This window comes from Salvelinus alpinus, chromosome 16 (genome assembly GCF_045679555.1).
Source record: "Salvelinus alpinus chromosome 16, SLU_Salpinus.1, whole genome shotgun sequence".
NCBI lineage: Eukaryota > Metazoa > Chordata > Actinopteri > Salmoniformes > Salmonidae > Salvelinus > Salvelinus alpinus.
Window position 1 is genome coordinate 5,797,858 of NC_092101.1, and position 21,147 is coordinate 5,819,004.

A 21,147-nucleotide genomic window follows, 5' to 3' on the forward strand; every position below is an offset into this window, starting at 1 on the left:
TCAATCAAATTGCCATCGATAAAATGCAATGGTGTTGGTAGTGCATAGCTTAAGCCTGCCCATACCACAACCTCACTGCCACCATGGGGCACACTGTTCACGCTGTTTACAATGTTGACATTAGCGAACCGCTTGCCCACACGACTCCATACACATGGTCTGCGGTTGTGAGGCCGGTTGGACATACTGGAAAATTCTCTAAAACGATGTTGGAGGCAGCTTATGGTAGAGAAATGAAAATGTAATTATTTGGCAACAGCTCTGGCGGCCTTTTATTGTCCACAGCACAAGGGTCACAGTGTAATGGTCATGCTGTTTAATCAGCTTCTTGATATGCCACACCTGTCAGCTAGATGGATTATCTGGACAAAGGAGAAATGCTCACTAACAGGGATGTAAACAAATTTGTGAACAACATTTTAGAGAAATAACCTTTTTGTGCGTATGGATAATTCTGGGATCTTTTATTTCAGCTCATGAAACAAGGGACCAACACTTTACATGTTGTGTTTATATTTTTGTTCACTGTACATACGCATGGTTTATAAATTATGCCCCAGGTATTTAAACCTCTTCCACAGGCTAGTAAAGTAGTAGAAGCTTATTACTACCTATTTTTGTCTTAGGGATTCATGGAAACAAGCGACATGCTGTACTATTCAGTACCAGATAGTTAGTGCCAATTTATGAAGTATCAGAAAGTACAGATAGATCGAACCCAGATCGATTAGCACATAATTTCTTAGTAAATACTAGGGAAATACCAGCTAAATAATAATAAATTGCTACCTAATTCAGTTCCAAATGTAAAACCTGTATGCTCCATTTAGATAAATTGGAAACAGGTATTAGCCCCCTGGGCACTTTCCTATTCATCTCTTAGCTCTAACTTAACCATCTTGATGGAGTGCAAACTATGAATAGACCGATTTCAAAAAGATCAGAGGAATTCTGCTCTTGGAAAAGAGTGGTGTCATTTACATCATTTTTGATTTACAGACGTGGAAAAATGGCAGTATCCTCAGACGGCTGCAGCCCTGTTGGGTCCATTACGCCTGAGCAGGTGAATCAGAGATCGAATGACTGATGCCAGTGGGTGAGTCACGTTTTGTTGGCCCATTTCCTGTATTCTTTAAATAACTGTGTGTAGGCTCCACTCATGCACATACCTGAATAAACTTCCTCAACCTCCCCAGTAACAAGTCTCTGCAAAGACCAGTTTATTAAATGACTGTATAATAAAGCTATTCAGTTGAGGTAAATGGGAGCCGTGGCCGGTGACATCTCAGGCGTCATTGACTGAGCAGAGTAGTGCGTGCTCATAATCTGTCTTCATACCAACATGCATTATATTGTACTTTTCACTAGGTTTCAAAGCACCTACATTGTGGAGAGGTAACTTGTGTTCAATCTAATTTATGTTGCTCTATCAGGATCCTGGTTCAGAATATTTATAGTGAGCTCAAACTATTGGGACAGTGACACATTTGTTTCGTTTTGGCTCTGTATTCCAGCACTTTGGATTGAAATAATATAAGGACTATGAGGTTAAAGTTCAGACTGTCAGCTTTAATTTTCGGGTATTTTCATCCGTGTCGGGTGAACCGTTTAGAAATGACCGCATTTTAGGGGACCAAAAGTATTGGGAGTATTAAAGTAGTCAAAGGTTTAGTATTTGGTCCCATATTCCAAGCATGCAATGATTACATCAAGCTTGTGACTCTAAAAAGTTGTTGGATGCATTTGCTGTTTGTTTTGGTTGTTTTATAGATTAATTTGTGCCGAATAGAAACGAATCGTAAATAATGTGTCATTTAGGAGTCACTTTTATTGTTAATAAGAATATGTTTCTAAACACTTCTACATTAATGTGGATGCTACCATGATTACGGATAGTCCTGAATTAATTGTGAATAATGATGAGTGAGGAAGTTACAGATGCACCAATATCATACCCCCAAGACATGCTAACCTCTCACCATTACAATAACAGGGAAGGTTAGCATTTGCGGGGGTATGATATTTGTCTAACTTTCTTACACAAGTGAATTCATCCCAATACCTTTGGTACTCTAAAATTGAGGACTATGTACAAAAAGTGCTGTAATTTCTAAACGGTTCACCCGATACGGATGAAAATACCTTCAAATTAAAGCCTGAACCTTGTATCATTTCAAATCATAAGTGCTGGAGTACAGAGCCAAAACACAAAATGTGTCACTGCCCCAATACGTTTGGAGCACAAAACCGTACCTATGAGTAAATAAAATAGCCTAGTGTACATTAATTCAGTTCTTGTTGATCATAGAGCAAAGTATAGCAAGCAGAGATTGAGGTGAGAGATACATGTTTTGGCATCTCTATAACCTGGATACAGCACGTTTCGTACTTGTATAACAACTAAGTCAGTCATCAGTAACCAGAAGGTTGATTATTAGTCATTCATTGTAAGATGACACACAAACAAGACACAATTTGCACTGGGCAAGACATTGACATTCTTAATAAAACAGTAATTTATTTTTTGTTGCCACAACAGCACATTACAAGGGCATCGTTAAGATATTTTCTCCAAGGCTCAGTGATCATCACGTTCATACAGTACACACCTGGCATGTACATGGCATCTCCTTCAAAACAAACAAAAAAATACCCAATTGCAAAGGTAAAATCTAAGTTCATCCTGCTAAAGATTTTGGTTTGGTTCTAAGCCACAAAGAATGGTACAGGAAGCACAAAAGACATGTAACGCAGACAGGACATACCATAATATGCTCATTCAATTGTTTACCAGATTCAAGCTGGAGTTGTGAAATGTGTACAATAGTTTCCGTTAAGTTTGTAAGTTATTATAGTCTAGCAGTTTTTTTTATTGAAGTATGTGTTGGTACACTACAATCAGAATCTAAATGTTTGCATTCCTTAAAAGGTCCAATGCAGACCTTTTTTTAAATCTCAAAATCAAATCCTTTGAGTAACAATTCAGTACCTTCCTGTGATTGTTTTCAATTAAAATGGTCAAAAATAAATAAGAGCTACTTAAGCAAAGAGCAATTTCTCAAGCAAGAATTTTGCTAGGACTGTCTAGGAGTGGTTTGAGTGGGGAGGGGAAAACTGAAAATTTGCTGTTATTGGCAGAGAGGTTTGGAACTCTTTCTTATTGGTCTATTAACTAATTTACTGCATGGTGACGTCACCATGGAAAACCAAAACTCCATCCCACCAAAACAGGCTGACATTTCAGGTGGTCTTTTCAAACAGTTCTTACACTAAAAGGGCATTATAATTTTCACAGTATTATTCCAACCTCAGTGTGGAAATATAAAGTCACGTTTTTGACTGCACTGGGCCTTTAAATACAGTAACATTTGCAATTTAACAAAACTTTTTTGGTCTGCATATGAAATTCAAAACAAACATTTACATAAACAAAAAGATGGCTCAAACTTCATTTTCTGCTAGTGTGTGCTTCTGACTCTCCCTTCCTCTTAATCCCTCATTCTCGCCCCCTCTCTTTCCATTCCGTTCTCCTTCCTCTCTCGTTCTAACTGGCAGCTCTTTGTAAACGATGGGTAAAGGACAGAGCAGACTAACTTTACGTTACAATAAGAGTGCTAAATAAAAAGATGAGGTAAGAAAGTGGTTTAATTATAGATCATGCAGAACATGCTAAACAGAAACAAAAAAACTAGGAAGTAAAAAATAAAAAGAATGTGTGCATTAAAAATTAAATAATTACACAGCTTTGAGTCTTTGGTTACAAAGTAGGTTGAACAATTTCACAGCTTTTTTACCACCAGCCCAGAAAGTAAATATGTGCAATAGAATTTTTAAAACGTTGGGAAAAGTATGGCAATTGTCTTTCAATTTTGGCAACAAAAAAACTACAGCAAAAGTTTATCAAAATATAACTACCAGCGATTCATATCTCAATAAACTGGCGTTCACCTGTACAATCCCTCTATGCTTTTAATACTTTACTCTTTACAAAATGTACATTCAACCTGGATTAATTTAATGAAGTTAACTGCCTTTTAGTGTTAGCGGTGCTATGCCATGGGAATTGCCTTTTTAAAAGAACCTATTGCATTTACGGAACTACTTTTTGCATTAGACTACCAATTGACTGCCTGACAGATAATCTAACATACCAGAAACCAAAAGAGAAACTAGTTTTTTTTTAATAACATGTATTTCTGTGACATTGTTCATTTACATTATGAAAATAGTATCCCTGAAATAAATAAATGCAAACATTAAAACTGAACTAATGAAGGTATTTTTTGATTTGTGTCAAAGTGTGGTGGCTCTGGGAGAACTAGTTTTGGTCTTCTCACGGCGTGAGACACATTCTTCCTATGGTGGGGGGAATCCTTTCCTCCACCTCAGTCTCTATTTGTCGTTCTCATTCCCCCGTTCTTTTCCACTTTCTACCAACAACCCATTGTGGCGTGAGGGATAGAACAGTCAAGGGCCTCCCAGGACGTAGGATCCCCCCCACGTTTTTCGGCCTCTTTGACCACCTCCACTACCGCCCCCATGCGCCGGATTGCCTCTTACCCCCCGTGGCCCTGCACCGCACTCCTCCCTTGGCCAGCTCCCCATAGACTTACAGCGGGACACCCGGCCAAAAGAATGCTATCACAGGATGATGATTGTCTAATACTGGGAAGGCCCGACGACAGCAGCAGCACGCAAAATGAAGCATGGCTCTTCACACGAGTCGAAGACAAGGGTGGCAAACAAAAGCTGATTTTGCTTGTTATTTTTGCCTCTAAAAAAACAAATCAAATGCAGTTCTGAGCTCTTTTTTTATGTTGCAAGGCGGCGGGAGAGGCAGGGGTTGGTTGTTTGTTGGGGTCTCCTCCTCCCGTATGTCGGGGAGGTGTATTACGAGGGCATGGGATCACACAGAGGTGACGTTGGGCTGCTGTGGCAGGCTGAAAGCCTGGGTTTCACCCTCCAGGGGGGTGTTGGTATTGGTGTTATTGGTGGAGGGTAGCTGCTGAGACGGGGAGGTGCTGCCGGCAGGGCTGATTTGGGTGGACGACAGCTGGGTGAGCTGGTCCATGTTGGCCAGGGACTTGAGCACGGCGTTCTCCTGCTCAAGCTGAGAGTTCCTCTCGTACAGCTCCTTGATCTGCTCCTTCAGCACCTCCACCTCCTCCCGCACTGCGTACATCAGGTGGCTCTTCACTAGATCCTGAGGAGAGAGAGGCCTGCCATTAGCACAACAATTTAGGACCATACAGCAATGCACACACACTACAGAGATAAGAGAGATTGTGAGAGGGCTAGCAAGAGAGATATAATACCATGTCAAACATTACTCACAAGCTTTACCACTGACTTCAGGTCAAATCATGTACTTCACTTTTCAATATGTTAGTAGTGCCTAGTTAGAAGGTCAAATGACAGACTCACTCACCATTGCTTGCTCTATCTTGTTATCGATGGCAACAACACTGGCTCCGGAAGCACTGTGGAGATAAGAGAAAAATAATGTTAATATCGAAGGAATGAGGAAAAGAGAGGCCACCCTATTCCTTTGAAGATAATCATCAAATCATCTATTACACATTCAAATGTATGTTGCTCTTCCAAGGTACACTACTTGAACAAAAACATGTGGACACCTGCTTGTTGAACATCTCATTCAAAAATCATGGGCATTAATATGGAGTTGGTCCCCGCTTTGCTTCTATAATAGCCTCCACTCTTCTGGGAAGGCTTCCCACTATACGTTGTAACATTGCTGCGGGGGACAGCGTACCTTTTAAAAATAAAAATCCATTGCAAATGAGAGGCTAATAGTTACCCCTCGATAATCACCAAGTCTCGGTGTGAAAGAGCAAAATGTCATGCTCTGATGATCCCATATATCCAGTGGACACGTCATAAAATGCCGAACACTTTTCCCTTGCCGGAATAGGCTACACAATAGGCTATACAATGTTGCAAGTTCGCTGGCAACAGACCTAGTTGATTGATTTGATACAATGTTGCACTTTACTAGCTGAAGTCAAATATGGTACTGTCCATATGTAGCATGTTTTTGGTCGAAGGTTCAGGAATTGCTGAAGAAATGCAACTTCTACCTGGAGCTAACTCTGCAAATAGCACGGCTGGGTGATTTAAAAAGTAAGTCAATCAATCAATAATACTCTTAGCAAAAATGCTTATCTTTAATTTACAATATGCAGAATCTGAGAATAGAAAGGTTCTGAACTTTTTTGAAACATCACAGCTGAAAAATATATGGCAAATAGAAATTTAAACAGGATAGTGTTCAGAGATAGACAGGAGGGATTGAGTGGAGCTGAAGGATGGGATCAATAACATTGATGGAAGCCAAAAGCTGATCTACCCGGTACATTATTTTTTTATTATTGTAAAAAAAAATCTCAAGACAGATAGAAAGGTATCCATACAGGCGGAGTAGATTAATGTGATTTAAAGAACCAGAATTTTCATCACGATACTTTTACTGTTTTTATTTGTCAGCTGTGTATTTTTACTTAGCCTATTGGCCAATTCAGCATTGTCAACTATCACAGTTCCATGTGCTCATTTCTTTAACCACCAATGGCTCATGGTGTAGGCCTATCAATGTGTCCATATGGTAGAAGCTGGTGCTCTTGCATTAGTAAAAATGTTCCCTTTCGATTTTTATCATTTTAATTCAGATTTGCATAATTAACCACGTGACAATGATTTTGAGAAACAAAATTACTATTGAAATGAAACTGTTCCATGAAAATGTGAAGATCATAACTGTCATGCAGAAACTCACGCGCCGCCTATGTCAGCTATAGTCCTACCCACATTTATCAGGCATCGCGTTCTTAGAAAATGCAGTTAATATTTTCTTCTTCGCCATGATTAGCTCAGAAATTGGCAAATAGGCCTACAAACTCAAAATCCCTAATTACCCTGACACTATAGCCCACTAAGTGAAACTCCCGGACAGCAGTTGCGAGTAGCCTAATTTCATTCCATAGGCTATCGTCCATTTTACTTTGACCTGTTCTGTTTTTAGGATATGGTATGTTTGTTAACATGTTACTTCATATTCATATCGAAGCAAACATTTTTTGATAGGGCGCCATTTAGGCTATTTAATCGGAAGCACGCATATTGTAAAAAGTGTCCATGACATTCTGTAGGAGACAGAAAAGGCCACAGAGGCTATATACCCTCTACTGTATAGACTACATGATTTATGTTAGATGACTTTGACAGAGTGGTGGGGTAACACCGCAGTGTATGGACAATATGCATATTTTCCCTGCCTTTGCTCAAGTGGGCACTGCTTATAATGGGGCATCATCAGTGCTCACCTCAATAGCCCACCACTGGGTGAGACAAGTTTTCCAAGTTTTGGGGCAGAATTATGTGAGGTGTTGTTGGTGATTCTTGGTCAGTTTAGCTCGGGAAATGCTGTCCTTGACAATGTGCCGCTCCAGGCGGCCGCCTAATCCGCGAGCCGGCCGACCATCCTCCTCATTGCGCGCTCCATTGTACTGGAAAGTCATCTTTCGTGATACTGTGCTCTTTTAATAGGCATCATTAAGGCGCTGATCAGCAGCGCTTTAAATGGGAGGATGGGGGAGGATAAGCATGGGAGGATACATTTATTTTATTTCACCTTTATTTAACCAGGTAGGCTAGTTGAGAACAAGTTCTCATTTGCAACTGTGACCTGGCCAAGATAAAGCAAAGCAGTTCGACACATACAACAACACAGAGTTGCACATGAAATAAACAAACAATCAATAATACAGTAGGAAAATCTATATACAGCATGTGCAAATGAGGTAGGATAAGAGAGGTAAGGCAATAAATAGGCCATGGTGGCAAAGTAATTACAATATAGCAAATAAACACTGTAATGGTAGGATGTGCAAAGGATGAATGTGCAAGTTGAGATACTGGGGTGCATAGGCGAGCCTCGTCGGCGCACCCTGTGCAAATCCTCAAATATGATATCTAATACAATGCATACAAAACCCAAGGATTAGGGAATAAGCGAATTCCCATTAAATTGTTGTAGTGAAGAATATAAACAATTTGTGGGCGGGCAACTGGTGGTCACTGCATTCTAGAGGCAGAATAATAACATGCCACGCGAAACAGAACGGACCAAAAACGGATTGTTATTGGAAGTGAAACTTTGTATTATTTCCTGCTTCTAATGCAAATCAAATCATACGTAAATGGACTAATCTCACAACCGTGCATCTCTTTTTGATGCAAATGCACAAGAGGCGTGAAGTGCTCTCAACCACCGCGTGCAGTGAAAACTGTCCGGGAAAAATGTTTTCAAACACCATCCTCTGAATAAATATTTCTCCTTCCAGATGTAATACAATATAAAACCATACTTTTTTGTCATGTTTTATCTCGACAGGTTTGAGGATACTATTTGTTGCAATCTTTTGTTGTCTAATCGACATCACAGTCGAATACACCGCGTTTATTGTACCCTTTTTATGATGGTTCCCCATACTTCTCGTTTAAATGCCTTATCCTCATAGAAAATGCACAATGCTCACCTCGTTCAGGGCCCTCCGTCTCGTTGACACATTAAATAATCTCACGCCGCTATTTAATCCCCAAAGGTTGTCGTTTTTTGATCCTTTACAAAGACCAACGCGCAGTCGGCTGCCTTTCCTGTACGACACCGCCCTGCAAAGGCACGACTGAACAAAGGGGCGCAACACACCACTAGAAGGTGCTCTGGCAAGATAGCATTTTGTGCAGGTCTGTAGAAGTTTGTGTGATTTCAAATTTGACTGAACCAGCTAAATACATGAAACGTTATTCTTCCTCCATATTGACGGGTGAAGTAAAACTATACGGCACATGCTGTTCTGCTCCAATGACTGCGGAAACGTTTAGGTTTCCTCAGCACAAATCAAACATGAACAGCATACAGAATTTGCTGTAGATATGTATCAACTGCCCCTTTACAATTAGTACTTGGAGCAGATAAGCATGGGCTAAAGTCTTGAGTGGCCATGCTTGTGTGTGTCTGTGTCATGGTCTCTCAACTGTTGCAGAAAACTACGCCATCCTTTTCAAATCAGGTCCCGAGTATTCCAGAAATGCCGTAGACTCCTCCATGCAATGTAAACAAGGCACCTGTCAATCGTCGATGCTATGGTACTGCCTAGGCTCTGTGTGTGACTGGCAGCAGCACAGCAAGGCTATGATTGGACTTGCAGAGAGACAGTCACAACCGCCCATCAAAATGTCACACCGCATTAAAGTCACTGATGCTTCAAGAAAGAAGCCAAAGCCCTTGAATCACTGCAAAGTCGATACAAATTGTAATACAGAGGCACAACACGACCAATGAGAAAATACAGTAACACCTCTAAAAGGGACACGTTGTTCTTCTAGTAACTGATCATGGATACAAAACTAGAGCAAGTTGATAAACTCACACTCAAAAACATTGATAAAATCAAGCATTATTGACTAGTCTTTTTCATACCATAGCAAAGACAGCTACACAATGATGAGGTAATACAAATGTATCCAAATACTCAAAAGCTATTACCTGCATCGTGCTCTGTAAGAAACAAAACGTCCTGAATATGCGGGTGAGGTTCCTGGCGTGCAGGGAAGACTGTAGCTCATTTTGCAACGCATGATGCCCAAAAGTTCCCTAAACACAACTCTCAGTCATAGGTATCAGTGTTTTGATGGTTGTGTGTGTGTCGCCAGTCTTTAAAAGCCTTTTTACATCTCACATTGACTTGCTTGGGAGAATGCTAGGGGAGGAGTTTGGTGCGCTTGACATTCTCATTTGCCTTCTTGTGCAACAGGCTTATATGATCACATTTATTGACGTAAATTTTATCACACCGCATGTGTCAACCCACACCTTTATTATATCCATATAGACTGTTACTAAAATGAGTCTTAAAAAAGAAGTTTACTCATAAATCTCTTAATCTGCACATTAGATGTTCCTTTGATTTCTCTCAAAACCAAATGATGGCACTGACGTTTAAATAACTACATTACTGACTATGGATATTCAGGGTGCTAGTTAATATTTTCGGGTTGTGTGGTGCCTTTAATTTACTTTGCCTTAACTTTATTTAAAAGCTCCAATGCGCAAAACCCTTAATGTTTAGAGCACAGCATTTATTCTTTAAGTGTTTGTGGCTGACTACACATACATGAAGCAAACTGCTACAACACTATCAACTGGGAACCTATATTTCTCTATTACATTGTTACCCAGATTTTAGTCATAAGAAGATTTAAGATTGTACTCGTTACAGTGATTTAAGAGTTTTTAATATTAGCCTAATCCCATGATTAAAACTTGTTCTGTTTGTGAATTTCCTCAAATAATTAAACGAATCAAATTTCCAACTAAACTTTCCTCATGTCAACAATGTCCTCTCTGTCCAGTCTGAAGCGGTTTCGAAATGCAAACGTCCAACTATCAAAAGCAGGTATCAAAAGATGGAAAAATAAAACTGGATCGTTATACCATTTGACCTTTTCCCGGTGTCTACTCAAAAGTGGACCATTGAGGAGCTATTGTTCCTGCTGTGATGACCTACTTTCGACATACAGGGAAGAGGGGAATGTTATGCTATGCTGACAGGTCCACAATAACATGCGAAACCGCAAAATGAACTGCCCGCATTCCACATCTTTGGCCCGCCTTGATTGCAATCTGAGTGGTTGATAAACAAGGAGAGAATAATACATTCTTCCTCCTCTGAAACAACCATAACAAAACACAGTGACAGCAGTCGGCAATGTTCTGCTGTGTCTCTGCCTAATGAGAGATGGGAAAGGATGATGGGCGGGGAGGGGTTAAAAGGAAGTGGAGGGGGCAGGCACTGGCAGCCAAATCTAATTTGTTGGCAATCAGCATCCAAGGAAAACAAGGCGGCCTGTACATTTTATTCCGGGAGGGGAAATATGGGCTGTTTATATAAGAGATGGCTTGCTGTGTGTGTCACCCACAACAAGGACCTGTGCTGACCACAACAGTGCACACGTGTGTGTGTGTCAAGACAACAAACAACCCTAGGAACACAACACCCCACATTCCAGTCGCCCCGGCGGCATAAACCCCAACACCGCAAATCGAAGTCACCTCACCCCCGACGGGGCACCGGCAGAACCAAAACACCCCACATTCGGGGTTTGGGGTGCTGACCGGATAACTTGGGAGACGAAAACACAGAACACGTGCGAGGGCAGAGAGTACGGTCTCCCCTTTTCTCTCGTATGCTCACATGCTTTCGGAGACCAAAAATCCAATGTGTTAAGGGACAGACGCACAGGCACACTTCACCCTGCAAACCCATACGAACACCACACTAGGTGAAGGCAGCTGTACAAATCATACTTCAATGGCCGCTCCCCTCGGCCAATGGATCTCAAACTATGGGGGGGGGGGGGGTGCTAAGAGAAGATCTTATTGACTGACGACAAGCTGCTAGGCTCTTTCATATGCGGAGACCTTATTTATCCCCAGAGTTAACAGCATATGGGCCTCTCTAATCTTCTCAAAAGCTGCACTACAGGCGCTAGACCAGTTGATGTCAGCAGAGTCTGAGTTATTAGCCATTAATCCTCACCTAAATCAAAAGAGGAACGACTCCAGCTGATTATGAACCATGTCAAACAGAAAAAAATAAGCTTAGTTATAAAAGGTATCTTGATAAACACTTTTATATTTTGTCCATGTTCACCCAAGTCAAGAAGACTTAAAGGACAATGGTCCTGAAAGACAAATAACATTGTTATAAACCAGCTTTGCTCCTCCATTGCCTTAATTGATGGTACCCATTATTTAAGAAAGGAGCCCAGTATAAACCTGCCCGGAGGTGGGTCTCTAGGGTCCTAGGAATGCTATTGGGCTAATAATGACCTTTTCAATCAAATAGGGAGGAGCCAGGAGGAACATTTACATACAGGGTTCAAATTACTGATATGCAGGGACTCTGGGGCGTGCCCTAAAACAATGAGTCTAAACCAATGTTATTCTTACTTATTCTATATTTCGACTGCTTACATGGGTGCCCTGATTCACACTGGTGTGCCTTGAGGAACTCTCGTGTGCCACAAAACCGTTCTGAAACTTGATAATTTTTTCGATACACTCACATATAAACCCTTAGATGTATGTCGAATCTACATGGAATTTTTATTTGGGAGCACCAGTGCCGCTCAGATAATATATGAATGGTACATGATTACATCTCGATCATTGTTTCAAGTCCAGTGCGTTCAGTCTGTTACATTTATCATTTGAGGAGTGCACATCACGAGCAATGTCAGTTGTCTCATTTCACGTCGCCTGTGACAACCGTTAGCAGAGGCAAGTCTGATTAGGCTTAGCTGTACCAATGCCTCTGCCATAGAAACAAACGGAGCAGGGCTTTGTGTCCGTTGTTGCACCGCTCGTCGATAGCACAAACCGTTCAAAACTAAGATACTTATTTTAACGGAGCTATACAAACAAATATTTTTAGCACTGATTCGCAAAACGCACCTGAAAGGGGTACAGAATTATGAAAATAGTTCAAATAAAACCTATTTAATCTATAAAAAACGTTTTTCACCAAAAGAAAAATTATTTGCAGTATGGAGCAGATGAGGTCTATATAATAAATTAATTAATAAGGACATTTTTTACCATCAAGCTGTGCCCAGGTTAAAAAAGGTTGGAAATCACTGCTGTAGACTATGTTATAGATGCGATTTGCTGTAAACTATCAAAATAAAGTCGCACACTCCATATATAAACTCCCAGCAATTTAATGGGTATTTACCAACGTTTCGGCATCACTGTGCCTTCCTCAGGGTAATGTTATGAATACTTGAACCAGGTTATGTAGACAAACAGTGCAATTAGCGCAACCAATGACAATAGTGAGGGGTGTGTCATAATGAGTAAGTTAATTAAAATTAGTAAACCTAAAAAAATACAAATAAATTATAAATATATTACGCTATTGTTATCATATAGAAACATAATTTAATATTGTACATCATATTAGCATCAACATACATTATTGTTTAATTCAATTTCACATAATTGTTTCATATTTGTTACATGTAATCTTTTGGTTCTACCTCAATGTATAATGAGCATCATCAACAGGGGGAACATATTAGGTGTACGCTAATAAGCTGTAGCAAGAATATATACATTTATAAGACTTGTTAATAAAAGAAAGATTTGTTCATAAGGGCCTGAGATCTAAGTCAATATTCAGACCACTAGGGATCAATGTTTTTAGATCAGGGGTTCTTAAACTTTTTCATTCTGGGACCCAAATGAGAAATTCTGTGTTTTCCTGGGACCCAAACTTAGGAAAAAATGCAACTATATGTAAATATTGGTACATTTCATTGCCCTTATGCATAAAAAAAAAGCAATATAGACAAAAACAAATAATTAAATACATTTTCATGTTTAATTCCCCCATTAAAAACACTGTCTAGGTTGGAACTGTTGCTGTTAAAATACAATAAATAATTTAATTCTGAACGGGAATAAATGGATTGATCACATCCCACAGATGTATAACAGAACACACACACAGGCTTTTTGATCGTGCAACCTTAAGTAACAGTACAGATAAAAACTTCAGGCCGACTGTACATCTTACTGTATACATTTTTGTTGATAGAAAGTCTTGGTTGGAACTGTTGCTGAATATTTATTTTAAATTCTGAATTGGAATAAACTGATTAATCACCTCACACAGATGTAGACCAGAAAGCACACACAGTCCTAAAGAGAGGTGTGTGGCTGGTTGAAGTTTTCAACAAGCGTGTCTATTCTGGGCTCTGTTTTTGACAGTGCAACATTGAGGTCATGCTCAACATTGAGACTGTTTCTGTACTTCAGAACCCTGACTTGCATAGGTATGTGATGCCAAACTGGATCAGAACATCTACTGCTTTCTCAGTCAGGCAGGAGACCGCTTCCTGATGCAGATGAGTATTTGAGTGTTTGCCTCAAAAAGCATCTTGCTTCAATCAGTTTATTCCAGTTCAGAATAAAAAGTATTACTTGCAACAGTTGTGCCTTGCTAGTTGACTTACTTTCCCACTTTCGAAGCCCTGTTTCCTGAAGCATTCTGCCCTGTTCTGAAAGAACTCCCTGGGTTTACCGTCATGTTGTGCCTGGATGTTTGATCAGGACGTGTCGTTTTATTAATTTGTTAGTTCTGAGAGACTCATTACTAAGCACTTCCCCACACATTGTGGGCGCTCCACATCATTTCTCAAAGTTTGTAAGAAAGACAAAAAGTCATCACTGTATTTGCGTTTCATGACGATTGAGCTCAGTCAGAACTTGTGGCTAGCATGAGTCCATTTCATGACAGCGGTGAGTGATGGCGAGTGGGAATAACAAGTCAGTGGCTTGAACGACATCGCTGCAGTGTGTGGGTCGAGGAGTGATCTTCAAGAAACCTGCAGAAAATCAGATAACCGCCAAGCACACGAGCATCTCACTCTTCCTCTCCCACAGCTGCCAAACTGGGCAGGGACCGATGCTAAGCAGAGAGCGCACTGAACCGAGTTCGCAGTTGCACTTGGCCAAATCAATTCCAGTTATTAATGAAATAATTATACATTTACGTCACGACCCACCATTAACAGGTCCGCGACACACTTTGGGTCGTGTTCCATTCTTTAAGAAACGCCGTTTTAGATAGATGCGTTTTGCAACAACGGACACCAGTGCAATTCAAACCAGGTCCAAGCTTGTTTTTGAGTCTCTTGAATTGGTATGGGTCAGATACCAAAAAAATCTAATCAAATTGTATGTCACATGCGCCGAATACAACATGGGTAGACTTTACCATCTTAAGAGCCATTTCTCAAAGATGCATAGTAAAAAAAAAAATATATATATATATATATAAAAAGGAAGAACACAAGAGGAATAAAAATATAGAAGAAATAAGCTATATATAGGGAGTACCAGTACCATATCAATGTACAGTGGTACGAGGTAGTGTGTCAGTGTAGTGTGTGTGGGTAGAGTCTTGTGAATGTGAATAAGGTCAGTGCAAAATAGGGTCATTGCAGATAGTCCGGCTTGGGGATAGATGCTGACCCGAAACTATGGTACCACTTGCCGGACGGTAGCAGGCAGAACAGTCTATGGCTTGGGTGGCTAAAGTCTTTGGCAATTTTTCACGCCTTCCTCGGACACTGCCTGATATAGAGGTGTTGGATGGCAGGAAGCTCGGCCCCAGTGATGTACTAGGACGTCCGCACCATCCTCTGTAGCGCATTGCTGTCGAGGGCGGTGCAGTTGCCATACCAATGCTCTCAATGGTGCAGCTGTAGAACTTTAAGAATCTGAGGACCCATGTCAAATCTTTTCAGCCTCCTGAGGGGGAAGAGGGGATGTCGTGCCCCATTGACAACTATGCGGGTGTGTGTGTGGACCATGTTAAGTCAGGGGTCTTCAACCTTATCTTGCCCTGGGACCCCCTCCCAGGCAAACCCATCATGCGTTAGCAAAAACATTTATTGTCTTATTATCAGGTGAATGGCAAGGAGAAGTAAGGAATGAATAGATTTGGTAGATACTGTAGTTTCATTATTTTTGACCACCCCACATTATAATTGGAAGAGGAAGTGTGAACTCTAGCATAGCCTATTAGCTAGAAAGGTCACTCCTAACACATTTTCGCTAAGAGCAGCTGGTTAAATATTATGAGTGCATAAAATAAAAAATAACAGAAATAGTTTAAAATATTGGTTTAATATATGGTTTATATAAAAAAAACATAGCACGAAAGCAACAATCAAAGTCTAGGAGAAAGGCCATAATGGCAGCCCAGCCGATAGAGGTGAGAATTAAAGCCTGAAGAGTGAACAGTTACAGTGCATTCGGAAAGTATTCAGACCCCATTTTTTAAAGGAAGAAGTTTGGAACCATCCACACTCTTCCTAGAGCCCGCCCTCCGGCCAAACTGAGCAATTGGGGGAGAAGGGCCGTGGTCAGAGAGGTGGCCAAGAACCTGATGGTCACTCTGACAAAGCTCCAGAGATCCTCTGTGGAGATGGAAAAACCTTCCAGAAGGACAACCATCTCTGCAGCACTCCACCAATCAGGCATTGTGGCCATACAGAAGCCACTCCCCAGTAAAAGGCAAATGAGGGATCTCAGACCATGAGAAACAAGATTCTCTGGTCTGATGAAACCAAGATTGAACTCTTTGGCCTGAATGCCAAGTGTCACGACTGGAGGAAACCTGGCACCATACCTACAGTGAAGCATGGTGGTAGTAGCATCATGCTGTGAGGACTAGTCAGGATGGAGGGAAAGATTAACGGAACAAAGTACAGAGAGATCCTTGATGAAAACCTGCTCCAGAGCTCTCAGGACCTCAGACTGGGGCAAAGGTTCACATCCCAACAGGACAACGACCTTAAGCACACAGAAAAGACAATGCAGGAGTGGCTTCGGGACAAGTCTCTGAATGTTTTAAGAGGCCCAGCAAGGGCCCGGACTTGAACCCGATCGAACATAGCTGTGCAGCGATGCTCCCCATCCAACTTGATAGAGTTTTAGAGGATCTTCAGAGAACAATGGGAGACACTCCCCAAATACAGCGTCACACCCAAGACTCAAGGCTGTAATCGCTGCCAATGGTACTTCAACAAAGTACTAAGTAAAGGGTCTGAATACTTAAGTAGATGTGATATTTCAGTTTCGTATTTTTTATAAATTTGCACAACATTTTTTTTTGCTTTGTCATTATGGGGTATTGTGTGTAGATTGGGGGGGGGGGAGTCAAGTGCAAGTGCTGGTTCCTAAAAAACTATTTGGGGGGGGGGGGGGGGGGGGTCGACAGAAGGAGGATTATTTAGGAAACTGTTTGAAATGGTAGATAGAGTTTCAGATGTTTTCAGTTCCATAGGTGTGGTGTGTGGGAGGAAAAGGCAGGGTACACCATTATGGGGAGCCTGGTCCTGGGGGCATGGAGCAGTTTGGTGTGGCTTGAACGTAGGCTGGGTGGAGGTTCATAGGGGGGTGGAGTAGGTCTGACAGGTAGGAAGGTCCATTTAGGGCTTTGTAGACGAGGAACATTTTATAGTAAATTCTTTGAGGAACAAGTAGCCAGTGGAGATCAGCAAGGAAAATGCAACAGTACTAAGTGTGCGTAGTTAAAATCTAGTTAAACTGTCCTTAGAAATGTGCCACAAAACCACACACATTTATAGATCTACACATTTAAAACACATACGACGCAGCACACACACACGACACAGCACACACACACACGACGCAGCACACACACACACACGACGCAGCACACACACACACACGACGCAGCACACACACACACGACGCAGCACACACACACACACGACGCAGCACACACACACGACGCAGCACACACACACGACGCAGCACACACACACACACACACGACGCAGCACACACACACACACACGAGCACACACACACACACACGACGCAGCACACACACACACACGACGCAGCACACACACGACGCAGCACACACACACACGACGCAGCACACACACACACGACGCAGCACACACACACACGACGCAGCACACACACACACGACGCAGCACACACACACACACAGCACACACACACACACACGAAGCAGCACACACACACGAAGCAGCACACACACACGAAGCAGCACACACACACGAAGCAGCACACACACAAACACACAATGCAGAAGACTATCTGCCGGTCTCAATTCCTTTGAAAGGAATAATGCCATCTTTCCATGAAAGACAACGATTGGTTGACGCAATAGAAACGATACAGAGAACGTAAGATTGGACAGCCTCAACCGCCCCTGGCCTGCACACCATCAGACAACTGGTGGTATTTTTCCAGTGCGAAATGAGAGTCACGAGCAGTGTTCCTCCCATGCCTATCCTGTAAACAGGCCTTAATAAAAAACTGAAAAGCTTGTTCACTGTCCTGTTGCAAAATCCTTGGGCGGGTGCATGTACGCACGCACAATCAGCTGCAGATGTCCCTTGCATGCTGCACTGTGAGCTTATAGGCTGCAGTGTTTCCCCTATGATTTTTCGCCGCAGCGGTGGCAAAGTTAGCGTAATTCTACAGATTTCGCCATTGGGGCAGATTATTATTATTATTTTTTTTACAGTTTTAAGGCAAGTTTCCAGTAATTCTACACATTTTGTCATGGGGCTGAGAGAGAATTTGCAGTTCTAAAGCTATGTCCTGCAATTCTACATACACTATACAATGCACTCATTAAGTATTCAGACCCCTTTACTTTTTTCACATGTTGTTATGTTACAGCCTTATTCTAAAATAGATTTTTTTGTATCCCCTCAATCTACACACAATACCCCATAACGATAAAGCAAAAAAAGGTTTTTAGAAAGTTTTGCAAATGTATATAAAAAACTGAAAAATCACATTTACATAAGTATTCAGACCCTTTACTAAGTACTTTGTTTAACCACCTTTTGCAGCGATTACAGCCTTGAGTCTCTGGAGCAGGTATTCATTAAGGATCTCTGTACTTTACTCTGTTCATCTTTCCCTCGATCCCGGCTAGTCACCCAGTCCCTGCCGCTGAAAAACATCCCCACAGCATGATGCTGCCACCACCATGCTTCAACGTAGAGATGGTGCCAGGTTTCCTCCAGACATAACGCTTGGCATTCAGGCCAAAGAGTTCAATCCTGATTTCATCAGACCAGAGAATCTTGTTTCTCACGGTCTGAGACTCTTTAGGTGCCTTTTGGCAAACTCCAAGCGGGCTGTCATGTGTCTTTTACTGAGGAGTGGCTTCCGTTCGGCCACTACCATAAAAACCATATATACCATATAGTGCTGCAGAGATGTTTGTAATTCTGGAAGGGTTTCCCATCTCCACAGAGGAATTCTGTAGCTCTGTCAGCGTGACCATCAGGTTCTAGGTCACCTCCCTGACCAAGGCCCTTCTCCCCCGATTGCTCAGTTTGCCCGGGTGGCCAGCTCTAGGAACAGTCTTGGTGGTTCCAAACTTCTTCCATTTAAAAATGGAGGCCACTGTGTTCTTGGGGATCTTCAACGCTGCTGACATCTTTTGGTACCCTTCCCCAGATCTGTGCTGACACGATCCTGTCTCGGAGCTCTACGGACAATTCCTTCAACCTCATGGCTTGATTTTTGCTCTGATATGCCACTGCCAACTGTGGGACCCTATAGACAAGAGTGTGCCTTTCCAAATCATGTTTAATCAATTGAATTTACCACAGTTGGACTTCAATCAAGTTGTAGAAACATCTCAAGGATGATCAATGTAAACAGGATGCACCGGAGCTAAATTTCGAGTGTCATAGCAAAGGGTCTGAATACTTATGTAAATAAGGTATTTTGTTTTGTAATTGTTTTAATAAATTTGCAAACATGTCTAAAAACCTGTTTTCGCTTTGTCATTATTGGGTATTGTGTGTAGATATTTTTTATTAAAAAAATAAAATGTTTTTTGAATAAGGCTGTAACATAACCAAATGTGGAAAAAGTCAAGGGGTCTGAATACTTTCCGAAGGCACTGAATATACAAAAGTATGTGGTCATCCCTTGAAATTAGTGGATTCTGCTATTTCAGCTACACCCGTTGCTGACAGGTGTATAAAATCGAGCACACCGCCATGCAATCTCCATAGACAAACATTGCCAGTAGAATGGCCTTACTGAAGACCTCAGTCACTTTCAACGTGGCACCGTCATAGAACGCCATCTTTCCAACAAGTCAAATTTCTGCCTTGCTAGAGCTGCCCCGGTCAACTGTAAGTGCTGTTATTGTGAAGTGGAAACGTCTAGGAGCAACAACAGCTCAGCCACAAAGTGGTGGGCCACACAAGCACACAGGACTGGACAGCTGAGTGCTGAAACTGGTAGCGCATAAAAAAAATTGTCCTCGGTTGCAACATTCACTACAGAGTTCCAAACTGCCTCGAAGCAACATGAGCACAATAATGGTTTGCCGGGAGCTTCATGAAATGGGTTTCCATGTCCGAGCAGCAGCACACAAGCCTAAGATCACCATGCGCAATGCCAAGCGTTGGCTGGAGTGGTGTAAAGCTCTCCGCCATTGGAATCTGGAGAAGTGGAAACTCGTTCTATGGAGTGATGAATCACGCTTCACCATCTGGCAGTCCAATGGACAAATTTGGGTTTGGCGGATGCCAGGAGAATGCTACCTGCCCCAATGCATAGTGCCAACTGTCCTCCTCCAACTAGTGGAGGAGGAATAATGTCTGGTACTGTTTTTCATGGTTCAGGAAAATCTTAACGCTACAGCATACAATGACATTCTAGATTATTCTGTGCTTCCAACTTTGTGGCAACAGTTTGGGGAAGGCCCTTTCCTGTTTCAGCATGACAATGCCACCGTGCACAAAGCAAGGTCCATACAGAAATGGTTTGTAGACATTGGTGTGGAAGAACTTGACTGGCCTTCACAGAGCCTCAACCCCATCAAACACCTATTGAATGAATTGGAACGCCGACTGCGAGCCAGGCCTATTCACTCGACCTCACTAATGCTCGTGGCTGAATGGAAGAAAGTCCCCGCAGCAGAAAGCTTTCCCAGAAGAGTGGAGGCTGTTAAAGCAGCAAAGGGGGGACCAACTCCATATTAATGCCCATGATTTTGGAATGAGAATTTCAACAAGCAGTTGTCCACATACTTTTGGTCATGTATTGTAATTTGCCATGGCTTATGTGTGCTTACGCTTTGTGAGTGACAAAAACATAACAAAATCTAATGAGGGCCCCATGCCATGACATTTTTGGAATTTTAGATTTTCCTTGACTGACAAGTTTTTATCTTTGTGATTGTTAGTTAAAAAATATATATCATACTTAAAAAGTATATAGCTCCATCATATTTTCTATTTTCGGGAGAGATACAGTAAGTAGAATTATAGATGCTTTGGATCTGAGTGGCGAAAGTTTGCTCCTCACACAAGTTAGACACTTCTGAAGTCTGCTGTAGCTATGCTGGGCTTTTACGTTGTGCTAAAATAACTTCCAGCTGGGAAGGTTGTTAAATTGCTTAGAATCCTGGGTTACCAGGGAGTGGGCATGAACCCCTTGGGCTCGTGAGGACATGA

General features: G+C 41.7%; 1 protein-coding gene across 1 annotated transcript in view; it reads right to left on the reverse strand.

The window, feature by feature from the left end:
- Positions 1 to 2,492: 2,492 nt before the first annotated feature.
- LOC139540688 (TSC22 domain family protein 2-like) overlaps positions 2,493 to 21,147 on the reverse strand; it is a 63,985-nt gene continuing 45,330 nt past the window's right edge. Inside the window, exons 2-3 of the mRNA XM_071344551.1 lie at positions 5,429 to 5,480; positions 2,493 to 5,203 (exon numbers count right to left, since the gene is read on the reverse strand). Coding sequence (XP_071200652.1) covers positions 4,907 to 5,203; positions 5,429 to 5,480 — 349 coding nt within the window. The 3' untranslated portion in view covers positions 2,493 to 4,906. The remainder of the gene's footprint in view (positions 5,204 to 5,428; positions 5,481 to 21,147) is intronic.